This window comes from Phalangium opilio, unplaced genomic scaffold (genome assembly GCF_054372755.1).
Source record: "Phalangium opilio isolate 3A_F unplaced genomic scaffold, DU_Popi_V2 ptg000352l_1, whole genome shotgun sequence".
Classification (NCBI taxonomy): domain Eukaryota; kingdom Metazoa; phylum Arthropoda; class Arachnida; order Opiliones; family Phalangiidae; genus Phalangium; species Phalangium opilio.
This window is the reverse complement of record NW_028324228.1, coordinates 3722451-3742196: the sequence shown is the minus strand read 5'-3', so window position 1 is coordinate 3742196 and position 19746 is coordinate 3722451. Positions and strand designations below refer to the sequence as shown.

The 19746-nt window shown below is 37.0% G+C and overlaps 1 protein-coding gene across 1 annotated transcript; it reads right to left on the bottom strand.

The window, feature by feature from the left end:
* Positions 1–14181: 14181 nt before the first annotated feature.
* LOC149605060 (uncharacterized) lies at positions 14182–18633 on the bottom strand. Its single transcript, XM_089860279.1, has one exon. The coding sequence runs from the start codon at positions 18631–18633 to the stop codon at positions 14182–14184; it is 4452 nt and encodes a 1483-aa protein (XP_089716405.1).
* Positions 18634–19746: the final 1113 nt, after the last annotated feature.

Below are 19746 nucleotides of genomic sequence, written 5' to 3'. Positions count from 1 at the left end.
GTGATGGATGAAGTGAAAGTAATTAACAAAGTAATGTGGAACTCGAAAAGTCTCGAGTTTGTGGGTTTTGCAATGAATGAAGACGACTTCAGCGATCTCACTGATATATATATAAAGCAGTATCTCCAGTAACCCCTTCACCTACCCAGTATGTTCTTCAGTTTTTGTGGCGTGACTTAACCTCCGGATACGACATAATAGGCCCCTATTTTACTTCAGCGTACCCGTTTGAACAAAAAACATTAGTCACTTGTTTATATCAAACCATACAAGCGTTTCACTTCTACGGATTCAAGACAATGGCTATCATATGCGATGGAGCCAGTGAAAACTTGGCTTTAATGAAGCTAACGATGAATCTTCATGGAGCCTTCGCATTTGAACTCAAAGATGGAAAATATAACTTCGAAATTGATCCAAGCTTTGAAAACCCATTTTCCGAGGAACCTAGAAAAATTCACTGGAATATTTGCCCTTCCCACCAGTTGAAAAATGTCATTGGTTAGTTGTTTGCGTCGAGAGCTGATGGGCCTAAAGACTTTTCTCGTAATAATATTCACTTTGGGTGGCGCCAATTAGAAAATGTAAAGGTACCTTCGCAAACGAGCGGAATCCGCTGTACAGAAGCTTAAACTGGTTGTACACTTTCTGCTTTCGAGTTCAGCTTTGTGCTTCAGAATCGGAAATTCGTTTCTGATTCTTTCCTACACCTATCGCATAGGAGCACTTAATTATTTCCAAGGATATTAAAGTTTGCCTTCCAACGCGCCATCTAGTTAAAGAACATAGTTTGTAGAGATGGCTAGTGCAAGAGATAAGCGTTTGTTAATGTTAACGCACTGTATTAAAAACATTGAAAATTAGGAACAGTCCTCGTTGGTGGGTTCATTCCATTTGGCGAAATAGAAAGAAAGAAGGGGATTTCCATATTATATAGAATATTCTTTGCTATGCAAGGTTTTGAAACACGATCCTTGATACTTTCAGAACCACGCAAGGATGTGTGCCATACTATTTGACAAGCTTTTAGCATTTTTTTCTTGTACTAATGTTTTGGCCGATTTCATGACAGAAAAATAGCTCTACTAACTAAATTGAAGAATAACAGGACGACAAGATAAAAAAATGATGTAAATCGAATTTGTTTTCCCTAAATTAATTCTTAATTGGTCAAAATATATCACGTGGCCCCAAGAGGAAACTGGAATATCTAATTGAAACAGATATTAGCTGAAAATGGGATTCAGCGCCTGCTTGCACAACCGCTTAAGCAAATCCGCGTTAGTCTAGTATGCGAAAGGCCACGCTGAAACTGAATTCTTCAATCTGCTTCAGATACCGCTTTCAGTTTTCACTTTACGCTCGTTTGCGAAGGTACCTTAAAGAGAGAGACAAGGAGCGAACTAAAGCTGGACAATTACAACGAGCTCGTCGTTTGATTGATAGTTACCTAGAAAGAGACGCTTGGACCAAGCTAAATGTGGAACCATCTAAAGTTATGCAACAGGAAGATGTTTTAAGCGAATTGTTTGAACACGCAATAGTTGATAAAGGAACAGTAAAAAGTAGGCAGAGCTCAATGGAAATGTACAAATTCTTGCGGGCATGCAATCAGCTTTTTGAAAACGGTTTTTTGACTGGAAAACGTGTAGACTGTGTTGACTCCCCAGTTATGGAATCCATATCTCAAGTCTACAAATATTTTGAAGACTGGATTTTAGAAATTTTGCATGAAGATCCAATTTATAATTTTAATAGTCCCAGGCAAGAAAAATTTATTTCTTCGCAAACTTGGGATTTACTAAGAGTGGTTGTTTTTGGATTTAAAAATTTGGTGAAAGATTTTTTTGAACGTCTTCCTGGATACTTTTTATCACCTGTTAGGATAAATGGCAGCTCAATAAAAAGCCTTTTTTCCCAGATTAAATATGCGACGGGAGGTAAAATTACTTCTTTGAACTATGTATCTGGACTTAAAGCGACTTTAACTCGTCGGAATGTTCATGGTAGCCACCGTGGGAATAAAAATTACCGCGATCAAATGCTCTATGTAAGAGAATGTGATCTCTAAATTTATTTGGAAAAATAGTCTTAAAAATAATTTTTTTGCTGTTAAGAGAATAAAGCAAGCAATTAAGCAACTTTATTCCTCAAAAAAAATTATGAAATTGTAACATTTGTTATTAAAATTTAACAATTACTTTGAAATAAGAGATTTTTCTCAATCAATGTTGTAAATTAGGAACAAAATTATCGACATAGTTTAACACACGAAGTCTAGGAATTGTTTAGCTTTTCTTTTGCGGGTAATTCTTTTGACTTTGCTATCATCAGCAATGCTAGGTTCTACAATGTCACGTTTACTCAGGATTGCGGAGAACTCACTTGGGTTATTATCACAAAATACTTGAGTAGTCCCACTTGGGATGTTATCACAAAAAGATTTAGTAGTCCCACTTGGGTTGTTATCACAAATAGTTTTGGTGTAGCAGCCACTTGGAGTATCGCAAATACCATTAGTAGAAGACCCACATGGATTGTTACGACTTTCTTTATCACAAATCACTAGATTAGGCGATATACTTGGACTATTATGGCTTTCGTTTTCTGTAAAATTCTTGTTGGTGATAATTTTTGGATTTTTCATGGTAAATGTTTGAACTTCACTAGTGCTTTGGTGATTAGGATTTTGAGATCTCTGACTTGAAAATATTTGCCGTTTCTTAAGGGCTCTTTTGACTGATACGGGGGAAGTCAGTACTGCGTTGCTTTCTGTACTTTTTTGAATTTGGATCTTTGATTCTTTCTTTGGCTTAAGTAGGGACTTTTCTGAGGATCTACTGTCTTTTCTCAAAACTTGTTTTCTTTTTCGTTTCTTTTCAACTTCAACTTCACTTCTTTCAGTATTAACACCCGTGGTATTAGTTAGTACTTCTTGATAAGTTGCTTGAGCTCTTCTTTCTAGTTTTGTTTTAGCTGTTTTCGCCAATTTCTCAGCTTTAGTCCCAGATTTATTTTCTTGTTTCTTTATCTTGTCCTTTTTCTTACTTTTTAGGGAATATAGCTGGTCTCATAGCGTGTGTCCTCCTTTACCACTCTTCTTATGACTTGAAAAAAATTCTTGAATTCGGGCGTGCACCATTTTACGCGTCCACGCGTTATAGAAATTTTCTATGCCATATTCGTTGAAGAACGTCGTTTTTGGAAGAACGTCAAAAAATAATTTTCTTTCATCTTCTGTTTGAAGAAACTTGAAAGTTTCATCGGCACATTTCTATAAAAAGGTAGAAACCTTCTTAGTAAAATAAATAAATTAATTTGTTACAATTACTCTTACCTTAATCATTCTGGTACCATATTTTAAAAGCATATTTTGATTGGCGAATTTACAAACAGACTTTATAAGCTGCCTTATAAACGGCAAAAAGGATTTCTTAGGAAAGCATAATTTCCCATTATCACGGTTTTTTAGTTCTAAAGGCAAATTCCTTTCTTTTTCATCTTCATTCATCCTCAAAAAAAGTTTAATAGCTTGTGATCAGCTAACTTTAGTTTAGAACTGATATTTGGAGATCTTTTCCATTTTTTCTTTCCCTTTCTCAGAGTTCTACCATATATTTCCCCATTGTACCACACTCTAAGAAATGGAAGTGTAAAAAACGTGTTAAAACGGTGTAAACACCGTAAAAACACCCAAAAGAGAGTTTTTTTACCGTGAGTTTTTAGGGGCCAATTTAAAGTGTAAATTCGGTGTAAAATAACACTATTAAAACACCGTTCGAAATTAAACATGAAAAATTATAATACTGCGGGTTTCTTAAAGAAGGTATTTCATTTTCATTTATGTTTTAATATTAATGTCAATCCGAACAGTAAAAAATTATTGAAAAAGTTAATTTCTAAACATTTTTTTAAAGATGATATTCATGAAAGAATATATTTTGATCCTTTAAACAAAAATTAAAAAGGAAATTGGTAATCAGGCGGTATTGTACATTCATAAAACACAGCTAAACGTGTTAGGCGACACTCTGAAACGTGTTAGATGACACTCTTAAAAGCGTTAGGCAGTGGCGTCGCTAGGCCTTTTATGGGGGCTATAGCGCCCCCAAATTTCAAAGTTAGCCACCTCAAAATAATCCGTAAACTATACCAAAAAATTGCTAGTAGCCTCCTAAAATTCTGTAGCAATATAGTGTATAAAAATTACAATGAAAAGTTCGTTAAGTTTCATCTTTGTAGAGATGAATTTCAGTATCAAATAGTTGTGGGGACTAAAAGCAAACGAAAACTAAACTTACAAATAACGAGTGAAATTCTTTCATCCACAATTGTCTCAGTCAATAACTCGGTTCCGTACTCTTTATCAATAAAGGTTTTCTTTAATATACGAACAATAATATTAAGCCCCTTCCCCCCCCCCAATTTTAAACCCTAGCAACGCTATTGCATTCTTGAAAGTGTTATGCGACACACTTAAAAGCGTTATTTAAACTCGGAAAGGTGCTATGCCACACCTTTTAAGGAATTGCACAACACTCATATGAGAGTTAAAAAATTAACTTTTAGTTCGATATAAGAGTTAAAAAGGTGTTAAACTACACCTCTGTTGCACCATTTTATTCTTATCTTTGACACCAATTGCTCAAATAAGTGTTATTAAACCCTTTCAGGGGTGTAAATCAACACCTGTAACCGTGTCAAATTTGGACCCATATAAACTACTTTTAAAGGTGTTAAAGCACACTCCATTTTCTTAGAGTGCACCACCCAACAAATATAGGCCGATATCTGGTTCATTCCCCCAATTCAACATATATTGAGGCTCATCAATTTCATAGTAAGGTGTTATCGAGCGTGATGTTCCTTCCATTAAGTTTTCACTGAATCGTCGTTTTTCAATTACTTTAAAAAAAGTGAATGCTTTCGATGTGATTAATGTCAATATAGGAAATATGTCCATCATATTAATTTGACTCAATTCTTGCATTAGTGCTGATTTAAGCGTTTTAGCTTCTTCAAATAACTTAACAGTTAACGTTGCCATGCACTTGTTCGTTCGTACTGTCGCTTTTTCTTTAACTTCTTTATGTTCTTTACCAAGTTCCTCTTCAACTTGCTCCTCCACATCATGTTCTTTATGTATTTCTTTAATGTTCTTAATCACAAGACGCTTTTTAACCTTTGGCTCAACAGGCTTACATTCAAACTTCAGCTTTTTAAACATAACAAAAAGTCTTTCCAAATAATTGCACACATCTTCCCGACTTAATAGGAGGTTGAATAACGTTGTACGAGATTCGGAACATTTAATAAAATAATTAACATCTTCTTTTAAATAGTGTAACAATTTGTTTTTTATATTTAGTTCCGCGTCTCCCGAAATTTCTTCCATTTTCAAACGCGGTAGGCAGAGGCCAACGCCAAGACTTCCTTACCATACTCTATAGCAGACGCCGCTTCTCCGTTCGTTTGGTGGCGGCATCATTACCCAGTGATCCTCGCGAAACCTCACTCCGATTGAGGGGGGGGGGATATTATTTTTACGAGAAGAGAATCCCCCAGCTCGTTTATTTTTCACTTGCCCATCCACAAATTTTATCTCGTTCGTAACTTCCCCTAATGCACCCCTGACGGAAGTAACGCTTTTTCTACTGCCAAAGGCCTATGGCTGCCACGTGTTAGCGTTCCTACTACTACCAGGAATTTATAGATTTCTTCAACTTGTAATCATTAACAGGTCCGTTTCTAGACCTCCCTGCTTGAATTAAAGGGGAGGAGGTTAGAAACTGTCACCCCTGATGTTATGCATAATGTTTGAACTTAGAAAATACGTGAAATTGGCGTAGCTACACTGTAAACAAGTTGGGAAAACCAAAATAAACCTCTCCGAGCCGAATTTACTTTCTAATCTAAACATAGGTCCAACAGCCAGTGAGAAAACCGGAAATACGTAGTTCAAATTGGCGGGATATTGCGAAGGTCATTTGTAAAGGTATAATCGTTTAACATTTCCCTGTGTATCCTCATAATTCTAATGAGGACCTAATATCTATCACTTAAGTGTGTATTTAATTTTCGGCTCACTCTGAACCGTTAACACCTCTTGTAAGAGAACACGAAACAAGGTCAATTCTGTTTTAAATCTAGGTTATCTTATTTCATAGACCCAATCGTTTCAACACTTATAGAGAGAGCCGAAGTATTAAAATCCATATTATGTATTGAAATTAAAAGTTCCGTTTACACTATATATAAATGTAGTATAGCTGAATTAAAAAGTAAACACCAAATTTGAAATGTTAATATAAAAGATTTTCTTGAAATATTGAGATGAAACAGAGCTTTATAGCTACACAACTACTAAAAGAATCGTAATGCCTAAAAATATTTAAAATATTTCCATTTAATATTCTGCAAAAAGGAAATGTTATCGTTTTGTGAGAGATCTTATCATCCTACTCGCTTTATATTAACTTTTGTATGCGTGTAGTGTATCGCTTCGAATGCAATCTTCATTACTCGTTCTATATAAACTCTCACTTGTGTCATTACATAGAAAGAAGTTTATCTTAAATAATTAATTAAATATAACTGATATTAATTATTTTAATCGTCAGTATTTAACGTTAATTATAGTTAAGTCGGTTTAAGAAACTTAATTCCTAAAATAATTTTAAACATAGCTATCTTTAACGTTATACCTCTAGGGAACACCTATATCAGAACTTTCGAAAATTTAGGGTATATAAGGCGATTGATTCACATTAAGTGATAAGAAAATGCGCAATTGCGTGAACCTTTGGTGGCGATCCCACCTTAGGGAGGCTAGACGTTTCTCGTAACCCTAGCCGCTCGTCGCGTACATCTTAAGCCTAACGACGATGATGGACTAGAAGCCAATGTTACAGATTGGTGTCTATGTGGTATAGACGAAAGAACAGTAGATGGTGTTGTTAGAAGCCAATGTTGCAGATTGGTGTCTATGTGGCATAGACAGAAGACCAGTAGATGGTGGTGTTGGAAGCCAATAAGGATAGATTGGTGTGTGTGTGGGATACACGAAAGACTAGCGCATGGTGTTGTTGTTAGAAGCCAATAAATACTGAGGGTGTTAAGTGAAAGAATTGGCGGTTAGTCAGCAGATGAAGGCGTAACGAATAGTCAATGATTGGCGTTAAATAAGATAGATAAAGCTTTTCGGAATTTCTGTGTACTGCGAACGCGGTCCGGAAATTGCGAACACGTTTGCTCCGATTTGCCAACTGCGAACGCGGTGACAGACACACAGACAGACACACACACAAACACGTCTAGTGTTATTCCTCTTCGTGACGTCATCGTCACTCGGAGAGGTAAAAACCAGTTTTAAGGGAAAATTCAAGTGATTTTCATGAATTCCTCTAATTTCAAGACATTCCAGCATATTGAACTATTCGAGAATTATTTCCCAATGATTGAAATATCAAAATAAGTATGAATTCCTTCAAATATTTAGAATAAGGTAGTCCAAAGAATTATAAATTAGTTTCGATTTTTAAAATCTTTGGGATATTTTTAGGATGTTTCACTATGCAGGTAGAATTAGTAGATGATTTCTCTCTTCACCCTTCACGCTCTAAGCTCATATCGAAAAACCTTGAACTTAAAAACATACCATATGAGGTAAAAAAGTGTTAAGTAAAGCCCAAAGGTGTTTATGCGCACCATTCAAACAGTTTTATATTAAACAACAATGCGATTCGGAATTGGTTCGATTAAAAACGGTTGTGTTTACATGTGGTTTCAAATCGTTTCCAATGCGTTGGCAACGGTTCGGGCAAGCTCGTGTAAACGCGGCTTATATTTCCGTTTAGAAACATTCACAGAAAAAAATGTGTTAGGAAATTGAACACAATCTCTGAACATCTTCATGCAACACTCTCCTATACATGTTCAAAAATGAGAACATGTTCAAATAGAAATCTGTTCTTTTTTCTTATGTATTCAAGCCATTTTGTGTTTGATTTTGAACGTGTTTTTATTTAAGTGTTCTGTCTCTGAACATGTTAATTATGCAGAAAATGTGTTCAGCAGCTGAACACAATCCCTGAACACCTTCATGCGACTCTCTACTATACATGTTCAAAAATGAGCACATGTTCAAGTGAAAATATGTTCACTTTCTAATGTGTTCAAAACGATTTTTGTTACCTCTCCGAGTGACGTATGTCACGGAGAGGTATTACACCGGCCGTGTCTGTCTGTCTGTCTGTCTGTGTGTCTGTGTGTCTGTCTGTCTGTCAGACCCCACGTGACCGCGTTCGCAGTTTACAAATCGGAGCAAACAAATACCCGATTTCCGGAACGCGTTCGCGGTTCACGGAAATTTGGTCATTCATCTACCAACACCAGTCTTTACTAACTGGCTTCTAAGGACCACAATCTGCTAGTCTTTGTCCATCCCACATGGACACTAGTCTGTACGTGCTTGCTTCCAAGCACCACCAACTTCTGTTCTTCGTCAATTTCACTTTGACTCCAGCTTCTATGCACCACCATCTTCTGTTCTTCGTCAATTCCACATTGACACCAGGTTCTATGCACCACCATCTTTTGTTCTTCGTCAATTCCACATTGACACCAGCTTCAATGCACCACCATCTTCAGGTCTTTTGTCCATTCCACATGGACGCCAGTCAGTACATTCTGGCTTCTTTTCCTCCGTCATCGTTTGGTTCCAAGATATACGCGGCGATCGGCTAGGGTTACGAGAAACGTCTAGCCTCCCAATGGCAGGGCTTCCACCATCGGTTCACGCAAATGCGTTTTTATCTATTATTTGGTTTTAAGATATACGCGGCGATCGGCTAGGGTTACGAGAAACGTCTAGCCTCCCAATGGCAGGGCTTCCACCAAAGGTTCACGCGAATGCGTTTTTATCTATTATTATAATGGAAACGAAACGTATATATACCCCAAAATTTGAAAAAAGCGGGCAAGAGGGGTACCCTTCACTTTAAACATCAATATTAGCAAAGTTTCGAAAGATAATAGGAACAACTTTATTTTAAACGATTTAACTATTTTTAAAGTTATTTACTGGCGATTAAAATAATTAAAAATAATTATATTTATTTAAATATTAAAGATAAACCCAAGTACCGAAGTCGTTAAATCATTGCCTCCTATATCTATCAAGGCCCGTGCATTGCGTTATATTTCGTACATTGTCTCTTATATCTTTTTAGGCCCGTGCATTGCGTTATATTTCCTACATTGCCTCCTGTATCTATCAAGGCCCACGCATTGTGATATATTTCCTTCATTGCCTCCAATATCTATCGAGGCCCGTGTATTGCGATATATTTTTGAGAACAACAACCAAAATGGGAAGCTCCTCTCAGAACCATAATAATTTGTTTTCTCAGTTATATGAAATGAAAATATGGATAATATTTTCGGCAATTCGATTTGAATGGCTCTTTCTGATGTATCATTCTCTCAGCACTGTTCATAATGGACAGGAACGTAGAGATTCGAGACACTAGGAATTACGATAGTGTTTCAAATCGTCTGTATTGAGGGCTTAAAGGCTTGGAGTGAGTCGAAAGATAAATACACATCCTATTTTTTATTTGTACCATGCGTACCACAATGTTGCCAGGCGTTTATTGAAGGATACTTGGGTACTTGGTACAGACTGTTACGTCTACCAAGTTTCCTAGCATCCAAGAATAAATAGGATTCATAGAAGCCAGTGTTAAGGGCATGTCATGGGTCAAGTCGTTAAATATATCGACGCAGTTAAATAGCTGATGGCATTATTTTATCCACTTTCCCATTGCCTTTCGAGTGGAAGTTCAACTTTGGCACGGACGACAGATGGCGCTCTTAAACTTCTACCTCCAAAAATCGTTGTTGTCTGCTCGTTTTCCCCTTCCGCGTTTTTTCGTTATAAACTTATGATTTAACGAACTGTTAAGATAAAATTTCATATTTCCTAAGACAGATAAGCTTCTACTCCTTTCATATTACTCCCAGTTAGATTTAACGCTTAAAAAATATATTTTCAATAAAAACACTGCTTCCACTAGTGGATTTATACTCCTTGTTAGATTAGTGTAGGTGTAGAGAGTAATCATTACAAACGCTAAAAAATATATTTTCAAAAATGAAGAACATAGAACATTTATTCTATATCAAAAAATATTTTGGTGGTAAGATTGCTTTAGAAAAATCCAAACGGCTAGATATTGTTAAAAAAGAAATGTGTAAGCTATTTGTAGATGAGATAATTGTTTTACATGTTTTAAATGAGACTAAAACTTCCACTATTGTGTCTAAAAAAGTGTTGGCAATGTATATTTTTTAAATATGACGGAATTGCGGTTGATATGATAGCGCCCTATTTGCGAAAAAAACCTTTTTTTAAACAAGTTGAATCACTCTTTGATAGAATTTCAAGAGAAGAAGTTAAGCGTTAAATTTGCTCGATTAATTTTGTTCGGAAAATAATATATTTAAGCGCTACGTATTACTGAAGGAGATTGATTTTACCAATCTTTGTGAGTATTTAACTGTTTAATAATTATTTTGGTTAAGTGGGAGCCTAGCTTATGTGTGATTGGGTTGTGGCTTCCATGTTTTGGGGCATTTGCTTTTTGTGTGGTGAGGTATGATTCAGCTTTGATATGGACAAATGTTACAAATCATACTGGTAGACTAAGAATACGGTTGAGGTATAGCGAGAGAGTAGAGTTTCCACAGCAATTGAGAGATATTGAAAAGGCTTGAACAATTGACTATTTTAAAATTAAATTCCAGCACTTGCAAAGAATTAAAAAAAGCGATAGATGCATATATTTAGGTAGTTTAAGGGGTAGTGATAGTCATCTCCACTCGGAGAGGTAATATTTTGGCTTTCCCAACTTGTTTCGGTTTTGAACGTCTTTTACGTGTTAAGCATACACTCTAAGAAAATGGGGTGCGCTTTAACACCTTTAAAAATTAAAAGTAGTTTGGGTCCAAATTTGACATCATTACAGGTGTTCATTTACACCCCTGAAAGGGTTTAATAACACTTATTGAGCAATTGGTGCTATAAAATGGTGCAACAGAGGTGCAGTTTAACACCTTTTTAACTCTTATATCGAACTAAAACTTAATTTTTACTCTCACATGAGTGTTGTGCAATTCCTTAAAGGGTGCGGCATAGCACCTTTCAGAGTGTCGCATAACACCTTTCAGAGTGTCGCATATCACCATTCAGAGTGTCTCATAACACCTTAAAGAGTGGGTGATTTATTAGCAATCAGTGCTATATTCACAGCAAGGTTCCACTTTGAGTTAAATTAAGAGGAAAGTTCTTACATGCAGAACTATACCCCTTTAAGCAATGCTTGCAGGGCCGGATTAAGAGGGGGGCGAGGGGGCACTGGCCCCCGGACGCAAGTCTTGTTGGGGGCGCATAGAGTTAAACTATTACCCCTTAGGGACATTTGCTCTTCTGTTTTTTCCGACTTAAGGGGGCGGCCCCCGGTGCAAAATTGCTTAATCCGGCCCTGAATGCTAGTTCTAGCATGCAATGTGAAACTGCATAAAAGTTGGCCACTTGCTCGACTTTAAATCGAGCATGAAACTGCATGAAAAGTTGGTAATTTTTACCGACTTAATAGCCTCTGAAAAAGGCAGAACGTTATTAATTAGTATAATTTCATCGGGTATTAAGTTGGTTTTGGAGGCAATAATATCCAAGCAGTAGACATAGACGTACACCTTAAATTTAATAATCTCTTTTCACTAAGAATTTTTCGAGCACCAGAAACGCGATTGACTTTAATATTAAAACATTAATGAAAATGAAAGACCTTATTTAAGAAACCCGCAGTACTATAATTTTCCATTTTTAATTTCAAAACGGGTTTTAAAAGTTTTATTTTACACCGAATTTACACCTTAAATTGGCCCAACAAAAACTCAAGGTAATAAAACTATCTTTGGTTGTTTTTACGGTGTAAAAAAAGTGTTTTCTTAAATTACACTTCCCTTTCTTAGAGTGTACGAACATGTTAAGTACAGTCGCCGCAATTAAAAACTTTCTCGCGACGTCTTGTTTCAAAAATAAGCCGCAAATTATTGATCTGATACAATTGATAAAAAAACTTATCGTATATTGTTGTTTTAATAAAGATTTGCGGCTTATTGTTGAAACAAGACGTCGCGAGAAAGAATGTTTTTAATTGCGGCGACTGTACCTTTCTCATTCTACAGTCCAAGAGAGATATGTACGAGAATTTCTTACTTGTAATTAATTATTAATAGGTACTGAGGTCTAAGTTATTTTGCTTGTAAAAGGACTATTGTAATTAATTATTAATAGGTATTACTGTACTGAGGTTTAAGTTATTTTGCTTGTAAAAGGACTATTAAGTATTGAAATATATTTTTGTCACGTAATAGTTACTTAAAACTTACCAACAAAAAGGATTACACCTTTAATATTCTGAAGGGCCAAGGCTTAAAAATCCTGCCCAAAACTTATGTGCTGTTACTTTCGGGCAGGCTAGGAAATAAGACAGGTTTACAGGTCAAAAACCAGTTTATTAATAGCTTGGACCACTTTTTTATTCAAAACGTGAGGGTCACTGGTCCCAATGACTAGTTTATTAATTCCTACTTTTATTAAAAATTGATATGGGGACCTCTTTAATTACTTTCATTTTAACATAAATTTCGACTCCAGGAGTCCAGTTGTGTATACAACCCTAAGCCGAGAGAGATTTTTTTAGAAGAGAGAACGACCACAAGTCCTGGGACCAGTAGAAAAATAAATAGGGGAAGGGTCACTGGTCCCGGGACCAGTTTCATATTTAAGACATCAGGGATCACTGGTCCGGAGGACTAGTTCAGAAATAAACCTTATTTCCAAGCCTGCTTTCGGGATCGGTTTTCTTATTAGCACTTTAGCAGCAGTAAAGGTTGCAGACGAATTTTAGGGAATATTAAAATTTCCCAAACATAAGTAAATGCAATTGCAAAAATGCTTTTCAGAGAGTTCGTCTCATCGTCTGCGCTTTGCCAAGAAACGTTTTCAAGGCGTAGTTAAATTAAATTCACATTCCAAATATTTATTATTTAAAAATATGCTTACCAGTCTGGGGATTATTTTAGAGGGGTCTAAATTTGAAATTGGGGGGGGGGAGTAGGGGGCTATACCCCCCCCCCAAAAAAGGCCTAGCGACGCCACTGATTCATTGAATTGTATAATTACTTCAAGTTTAAATTCATTCTTGGGCGACAAAGAAAAACCATGTATATCAAGAATGCGCGTGTGGAAATAGGTTTTCACGCTATATGATAAGCAACTTCCTATCTCCGACGGGACCTTATTCGATGTATACTCTGTTCCAGCTTTTGTCGTCTGCACGCACAAAGCTACGTTACATAGAGATCTAGCTTAGAGTGTGCTGAGAACCAAAGCTGGAACAGAGTATATATCGAATAAGCTTCGTCGAAGTACGCCTTCAACTACAAGGTTACAGAACATGAAAACAAATGATCGCGTTCGCTGTTCCTAAATTTTTAACGCGTTCATTGTGAAAGTGTTAAGATTTTGTGTTCAACTGTTACAATTTTTCCAAATAGAAACAAAAATTAGAAGTTGAACGCCAAAATTAAGCGAAGTGTTCAATAAATTACACTTTTTCATCTCTTAAACATATCAAGAAACCAAAATCTGATTTTTGAACACTAAAATGTGTTCAAATCTTTAACGCACTTTTTTCTGTGTTTCAATAAAGCTTTGTCCACATTGAACTCGCGTTTGCGTGTTCGCGCCTTCGTCTATTCGCATCTTTGCAACAGATCACGAAAATAATTTGAACTTCTGGTCTGAGAGATGGTGCAGCCAGTATAAGGATCCAAGATGGCGGCCACTCAAGGTCGAGGGGGCGGGTTTTCCCGTTCTCCTCACTTTATCTGTCAAAATTTGATTGATTGATTGTATAGGCTTATAACAAAAGATGATTTTGTAGGAATAAAGACCATAATATAAAGTGAAAATTATTATTGACAAATTTATTCTAAACGTAATAAAACTAATTGCAGTTAACATACACAAAAAAAAATGTCTGCAGACAAAACCCCAATTAATTAAATTACAGAAATTATATATATATATACAACTTTACAAATTAAAATTTACTTAAGATAACCGTAAGGGGTTGTGGTGTAATCTGGGAAAACTCTTACTTTATCGACGACGGCTTGATATGTTTTAGTTTGATCAATAGTAATTAAAGTGTGATTAGGTAAACGTCGGATTTGAGGGCCAATGGGTACTTGTACCGAGTTCATTTCTGGTTTACCATCGTTGTTTACGCCTAACAACTTTTTCATTATATCGAAATTTACATGGTTTTCTGTTGACGAATTTAAATAAAATCCTTTAACTTTAATTATGTTAGTGATTTTTTCTGTTGCGGGGTCGTAAATATTCATGGAGTAATTTTTTGCTCCTGCGCTTCCAAACTCACAAATATAGGCGTCTTTGCTGTATGGTTCTAGCTCATTCTTTAACTCACCAAGATAATCTCCTGTGGGTAGTATAGGGGCTCCATCTGGCGAGAGGTAGATAAGGCTGTCCGTATCCATATAAAAACATAAGTCTCCCACCATCTCGAGATGTTTTAAAAGATGAAGGCGTGCCATAGTCGTAGTATAGCACGCTATAACTACGTTTGTATGTTTGTGAGCTATCTCGTTTTCTGCAATGTCAGTTGATTTGACTAGAATAGTATCATCGTTTAATGTCAGTAGACTTTTAACCTCTTTGTCTGGGTTAAGAAGTAGTTCGTACAGGGTTTTTGCGTCTTTTATTATATCTGTTGAGGTGTGTCTCGTGTTTTGTCCAAACTTCCCCCAAAAAGAGTTCAGCATGAGTTTACTAAGGCATCTTAAGCCTTCATTCTTTTCTATTTTATTTATGTCTAAATAGATCCCCTCGACTTCTTTGTAATTTTTGATGTAGTTTTCTTTATCCTCTTGGGTGACGCAATCAGCAGGGAATCCGCTAGCAAGGGTTTTATATTCAAGGAAGGCGTTTACATAGTCTTTAAAAAGCCCGCCTTGTTTGGTCTTGGGATCGTATTGGGTTATTTTGTACGACCAGGCTTCATACATTCGAGTGATTTTGTATCCTCGCTCCACGGCGTACCTCAACTCATCGGTTACCCACGTGCCCCGCAGTTCTCTTTGATCGGGTGTGTGGGTGCAGTCCCCCAGGAATTGAGTTTTGCAACAGGTGTAACAAAGGGGAAAGGTTAACTTCCCGTTTATCCTAGCTGGCAAAACCGGATGTATCAGGTTTTGAGCCGGAAGTACGTCGCATTTGAGAAGCCCATCGAATGAGAAGATGTCGGGAAAATTATCTAGAATAATTTTAGGATGTCCGATAGGAATTTTTCCCGTTTTGTTGACGAAAGGGTACAGGCTAGTGAAATCCACGTAGTGCATTTTTTCTGTACCCGTTGTTTTATGATACAGTTTGTTGGCGCTGCAACGTCCCCCGAAGAAAGCGTCGCGAGGGTTCAGTCTTTTGGATGTTTTAACGCGGATGTCGTTCCGTTTTAAAAATTCATTAATTCCAGGGTTATTTGTTTTGTCTTGTTCCCATTCACACTCCCATTTGACATTGACTGTATATCCCAGGGCCTCTAGTTTGCTAATTTTCTTCTCAGTTCTCGTGTATCTTGTGTTTAACGTTTCAGTAGGGTCACCATGTAACATCTTGTTTCTATTGATGGGAAAGTGTATTTTGCATCCATGATAATAGCATCCCATATATTCGAACACTTCTTTGTTGATTGAACAATAGCCGTCTACCTTTAGGGTTTGGATTTTAACCTCTTTGCCCCTAAAAGAAGATTGAATAGAAATATTTCTCTCGTGAGAGGTCCATTCAAGCCATTCAATGGCGCCTAAAGACTGGTTCTCACCAAGTCTGTAATAGTTTGTTGGGATGATGCTAATGGTGTTCGATTTGAGATAATTTTTTCGATACACATAGGAACAGACCCCTGGCAGGGTGACTGATCCACAATTAAATGGGTCTACGCTCGTAACTTTTAGTAGGAGGGACCGAAAAGTTAAACATCCTAAAAATAGGAGTAGAGTGTCGTTTTCGCAATAATAATAAAGCTCATTTAAAAAATTAAAGCCTTTGCCCTTACTGACTTCTGAGGTATGCCATTTCATAAAGGAGTCCAAGTTTTTCCTGGTAAAGTACTGACAACCATATGCTTCTGTAGGTGGTAAAGTATTTTCTAACACGTAGTTAGTCTCCTCCTGTCTGTCAATATCGAACGCGTGATCCACTACGTTGAAAAGAAAATGGGGAAAGTACCCCTTGGCGGCGTTAGGGAGGCCGAAAGTAGCTGGAAACTTAGATAAAGCGACGGGAATAAAATTGTACGAATCGAGGAATAATAGATTCGATAGCTTCATCTCTAAAATGCGCGTACCGTTAATTTTCAATGATTCAGGTACAAATTTCTCGTCTCTGTTAATTATTTCCCTAATTAATAGCTGGTTGTCATAATTGCTGCCAAAATGCGATAATACAATGACTTTCTTCACGTCGAATAAGCTGACTAAGTAGTCTAGGAACGCAGCTATAGGTTTTCCACCAGTGAAACGTTGTTTGCGAGGTCCAAATTGGTTGCATCTGATGCAATTAAAATCTAGGGATTGTTCTTCTATACAATCTTCGCAAACAGAGATACTGACGCATAAGATAGCTTGATGTTCATACGCCCCTAGCTTCTCTTGACATATTTTTGTTTGTATACATTCCACATCAAAGAAAACATACATTAGTTCCGGTATATTACGACGAGGTTTTTTCGAGGGGATAGCGCTGGGGTTTTTGTCCTTTATCACTTGAATGTAGCATAAATGATCGCTGGGTTGATGTTTTCCACATACTTGACAATACATTTCTCCACAAGTATGGTTAGTCTTGCGGTTTGCGAAATCTATTGTTTTAAAACAATTTTTACAAAGGTAGAGCCTCTCACAAAGAGGTTTTTTGTTACCTGCTGGGATCAAATGACTGTTATAACAGTCGTCGCCCCAGAATTTTCGTAAGCATGACCCACATGTTTTTTCACGGCCATGACAAATAGTGGGACGCATACATTTAAAGCACCAGTCGTTGCATTTATGAGATTGAATACGCCAGTAGGGAGTGAGACACTTCTCGCAAAAGTACTCGTGACTAAACAATGGTTTTAAATTGGTAATTACATTGTAGTGATTATTTTCGTTAAGTAGAAAGAGGCGTGGTCTGGTGTCTGTAGGGTCGTTTTCGCCCAATATTAAAATGGGTACCCTATTTTCGAATTTATAGACAAAGATGGAGTAAGCCGATAAATAAACTTTAAATTTCTGAAAAGAATCGGGGGTACCACATTCGTCTAGGGCGACTCCCGCCTTTTCACATAGCTCTAAAGCCGCTGTTTTTTGCAACGTGTTTCCGGTGGTTATTTTGGATATGGTCATGTAATGGGTTTTGGCCTCTTTGTTGTTTTTGTTGTTCATGTAGTCACGATGCGAAATAGCTACACAAAGACTTCGGGCCAAACAGAGATTATCGGTACTCGTAATCCGACGTATTCCACGCCTATCTTTAGAGAAAATATTGAAGGGTTTAAGATGACGACGACTTGATCGGCCGTATCCTTCGGGAATTCTCACTATATGGAATATTATTTTTATGGGACCTTGAAAAAAATGTTCAATTTCGTCGTCGTAAAGCAGTTCGGCTAGTTGGTCAAAGAGAATAGAGGGATCTACTTGGTCTAGTCTTTTAAAGGATAATTCTAATTCAGACCTGCAATTTATACCTAAGCTTCTCAATGTTATTTGGACATAATCTGTTGCTCTGTACTCATTTAACACGTGCTCTGTAATACTACTTATACTGTCAACGGGGTCATCAGTGATGTTTAGAACTAATTCTCTACCATACATATTAAACTGTTCATAGAATTTTTCGCTCTGTTCCAAGATTTCGCAATGAGGGACATCCTGAATAGGTGAAGGGGGGTAGCCGCCACCCCACTGATCGTACATATTGGCCTCGGCTTCTTCCGAGTCCATGAGAGATTCTTGTTCACTGGGTAGGTAGTCGGAGAAGTTCAGAGATAGGTACTCAAAAGGGTCGTTTTGTTGACATTCCTGATTCAAAAATGCCGCCATCTCTATATCGTATTGTGGATTGTTGAAATCTGCTATTAAGGATTCTTCCTGGTTAGTGGGTAGTAATTCATTCCGGCGTCTTTCTATGCGATCGGCGTAAGAAATATTTAAAGGTCTAGGAATTAAGTTACTTAAGTGGTTTAGTTGGTCAATTGTATCGCAGTCTTCCGGTGTTCTAGGGACGGTTCTCATGTATTCAATGACATCAAGGAATGTCTGAATTATATTTAAACCTCCATTCGTAATAAAAGTGGGTAAACTTGAGGGTACATTGGCAGGGTCGATGTGTAAATTGGCACATAGGAAAAAATAAAACTTGTATAATGAAGTTAGGGGCCAAGGCCTATTTACAGCTAATTCATCCAAATTCCAGCGAAGTGATTCAGGATCCATCTTGATGTTACGAGATCTAAAGTACGAATGCGATATTCTGATTTTTTCTCGCGTTATTTTATACTAAATTTCTCTAGGCTTATTAACAGGGGGGGATGGAAGGTTACCTAAGCTTCTATTGGCCAATGGTACGTTGACCTTCCGGACGTGTTTAAACACGTCTACTATTGTTTGTCAATCAACAATAGGTGACATAAGATTGACATCCAGGTGGCAGATGGTAACAAAAGGATGAGTCGTCAATAGATTTGGTAATTCAACAAAAGGATTGTAACAAAAGAGATGATGCGTCATTCCATTAGCGGGGTTTTTACGACATTACGTGAAGATGTATTGTTAAGAAAATATTTCTTCGATCAATCAAATATTGACAGGTCTATTAATAGATAAATAGGTCAAGTTTACTATTGTATAATTTATTTACTCGTAAGTCGTTATGGAGTCAAGTACACAAAGGCAGTCGAGAATTCGTCAGATCTTGGAGATTAATCCCCAAAAATTACTTATTGTATTATTTATTTTATTGATTTTGGGGGTGCTGGAATTCCTTAATCTGTGGTTTCAGAACTTTGACATAAAAATACGCCTACAGTCTAACAATGGAACAGTTAAGGACAATAGATATTTCGCAATAGCTACGTAAGAAATTTTGTATAAAAACCCCTGATTCAATTGAGTAGAGCATCATTATTCGAGAAGATCCTAAACCTGCGAGATGGAAAATCAAGAAGCTCCCAAAAGGAAGATAGGTGTAACTAACGAACGTAAAATTAACGGCAGATTCCATATATCTAAAGAGTTGTTCTTAACAACTGGATTTGTAAACGGAACCCTGGATCCTGAGGTTCGTCTATGCCGGAAACAATCTGTAAAAAGCTTTGGCATTTCTACGGAAACCTGGGAAAAGCTGATGCCGCGCTTACCCGTTTTAGCGGGCTGGACTGCCGCCCATGAAGCCAACAATTTCGAAATCGTTTTAAACGATACCCCTAATGAAAAGACAACAGTTGTGGCGTACCATAACTCATGCCATATTAAAGACTTAATAAAGGAGGACTCTATTGTTTTGACCAGTATGGAAACAGCGGCATTGAACCGCGTTTCAGGAGCTGT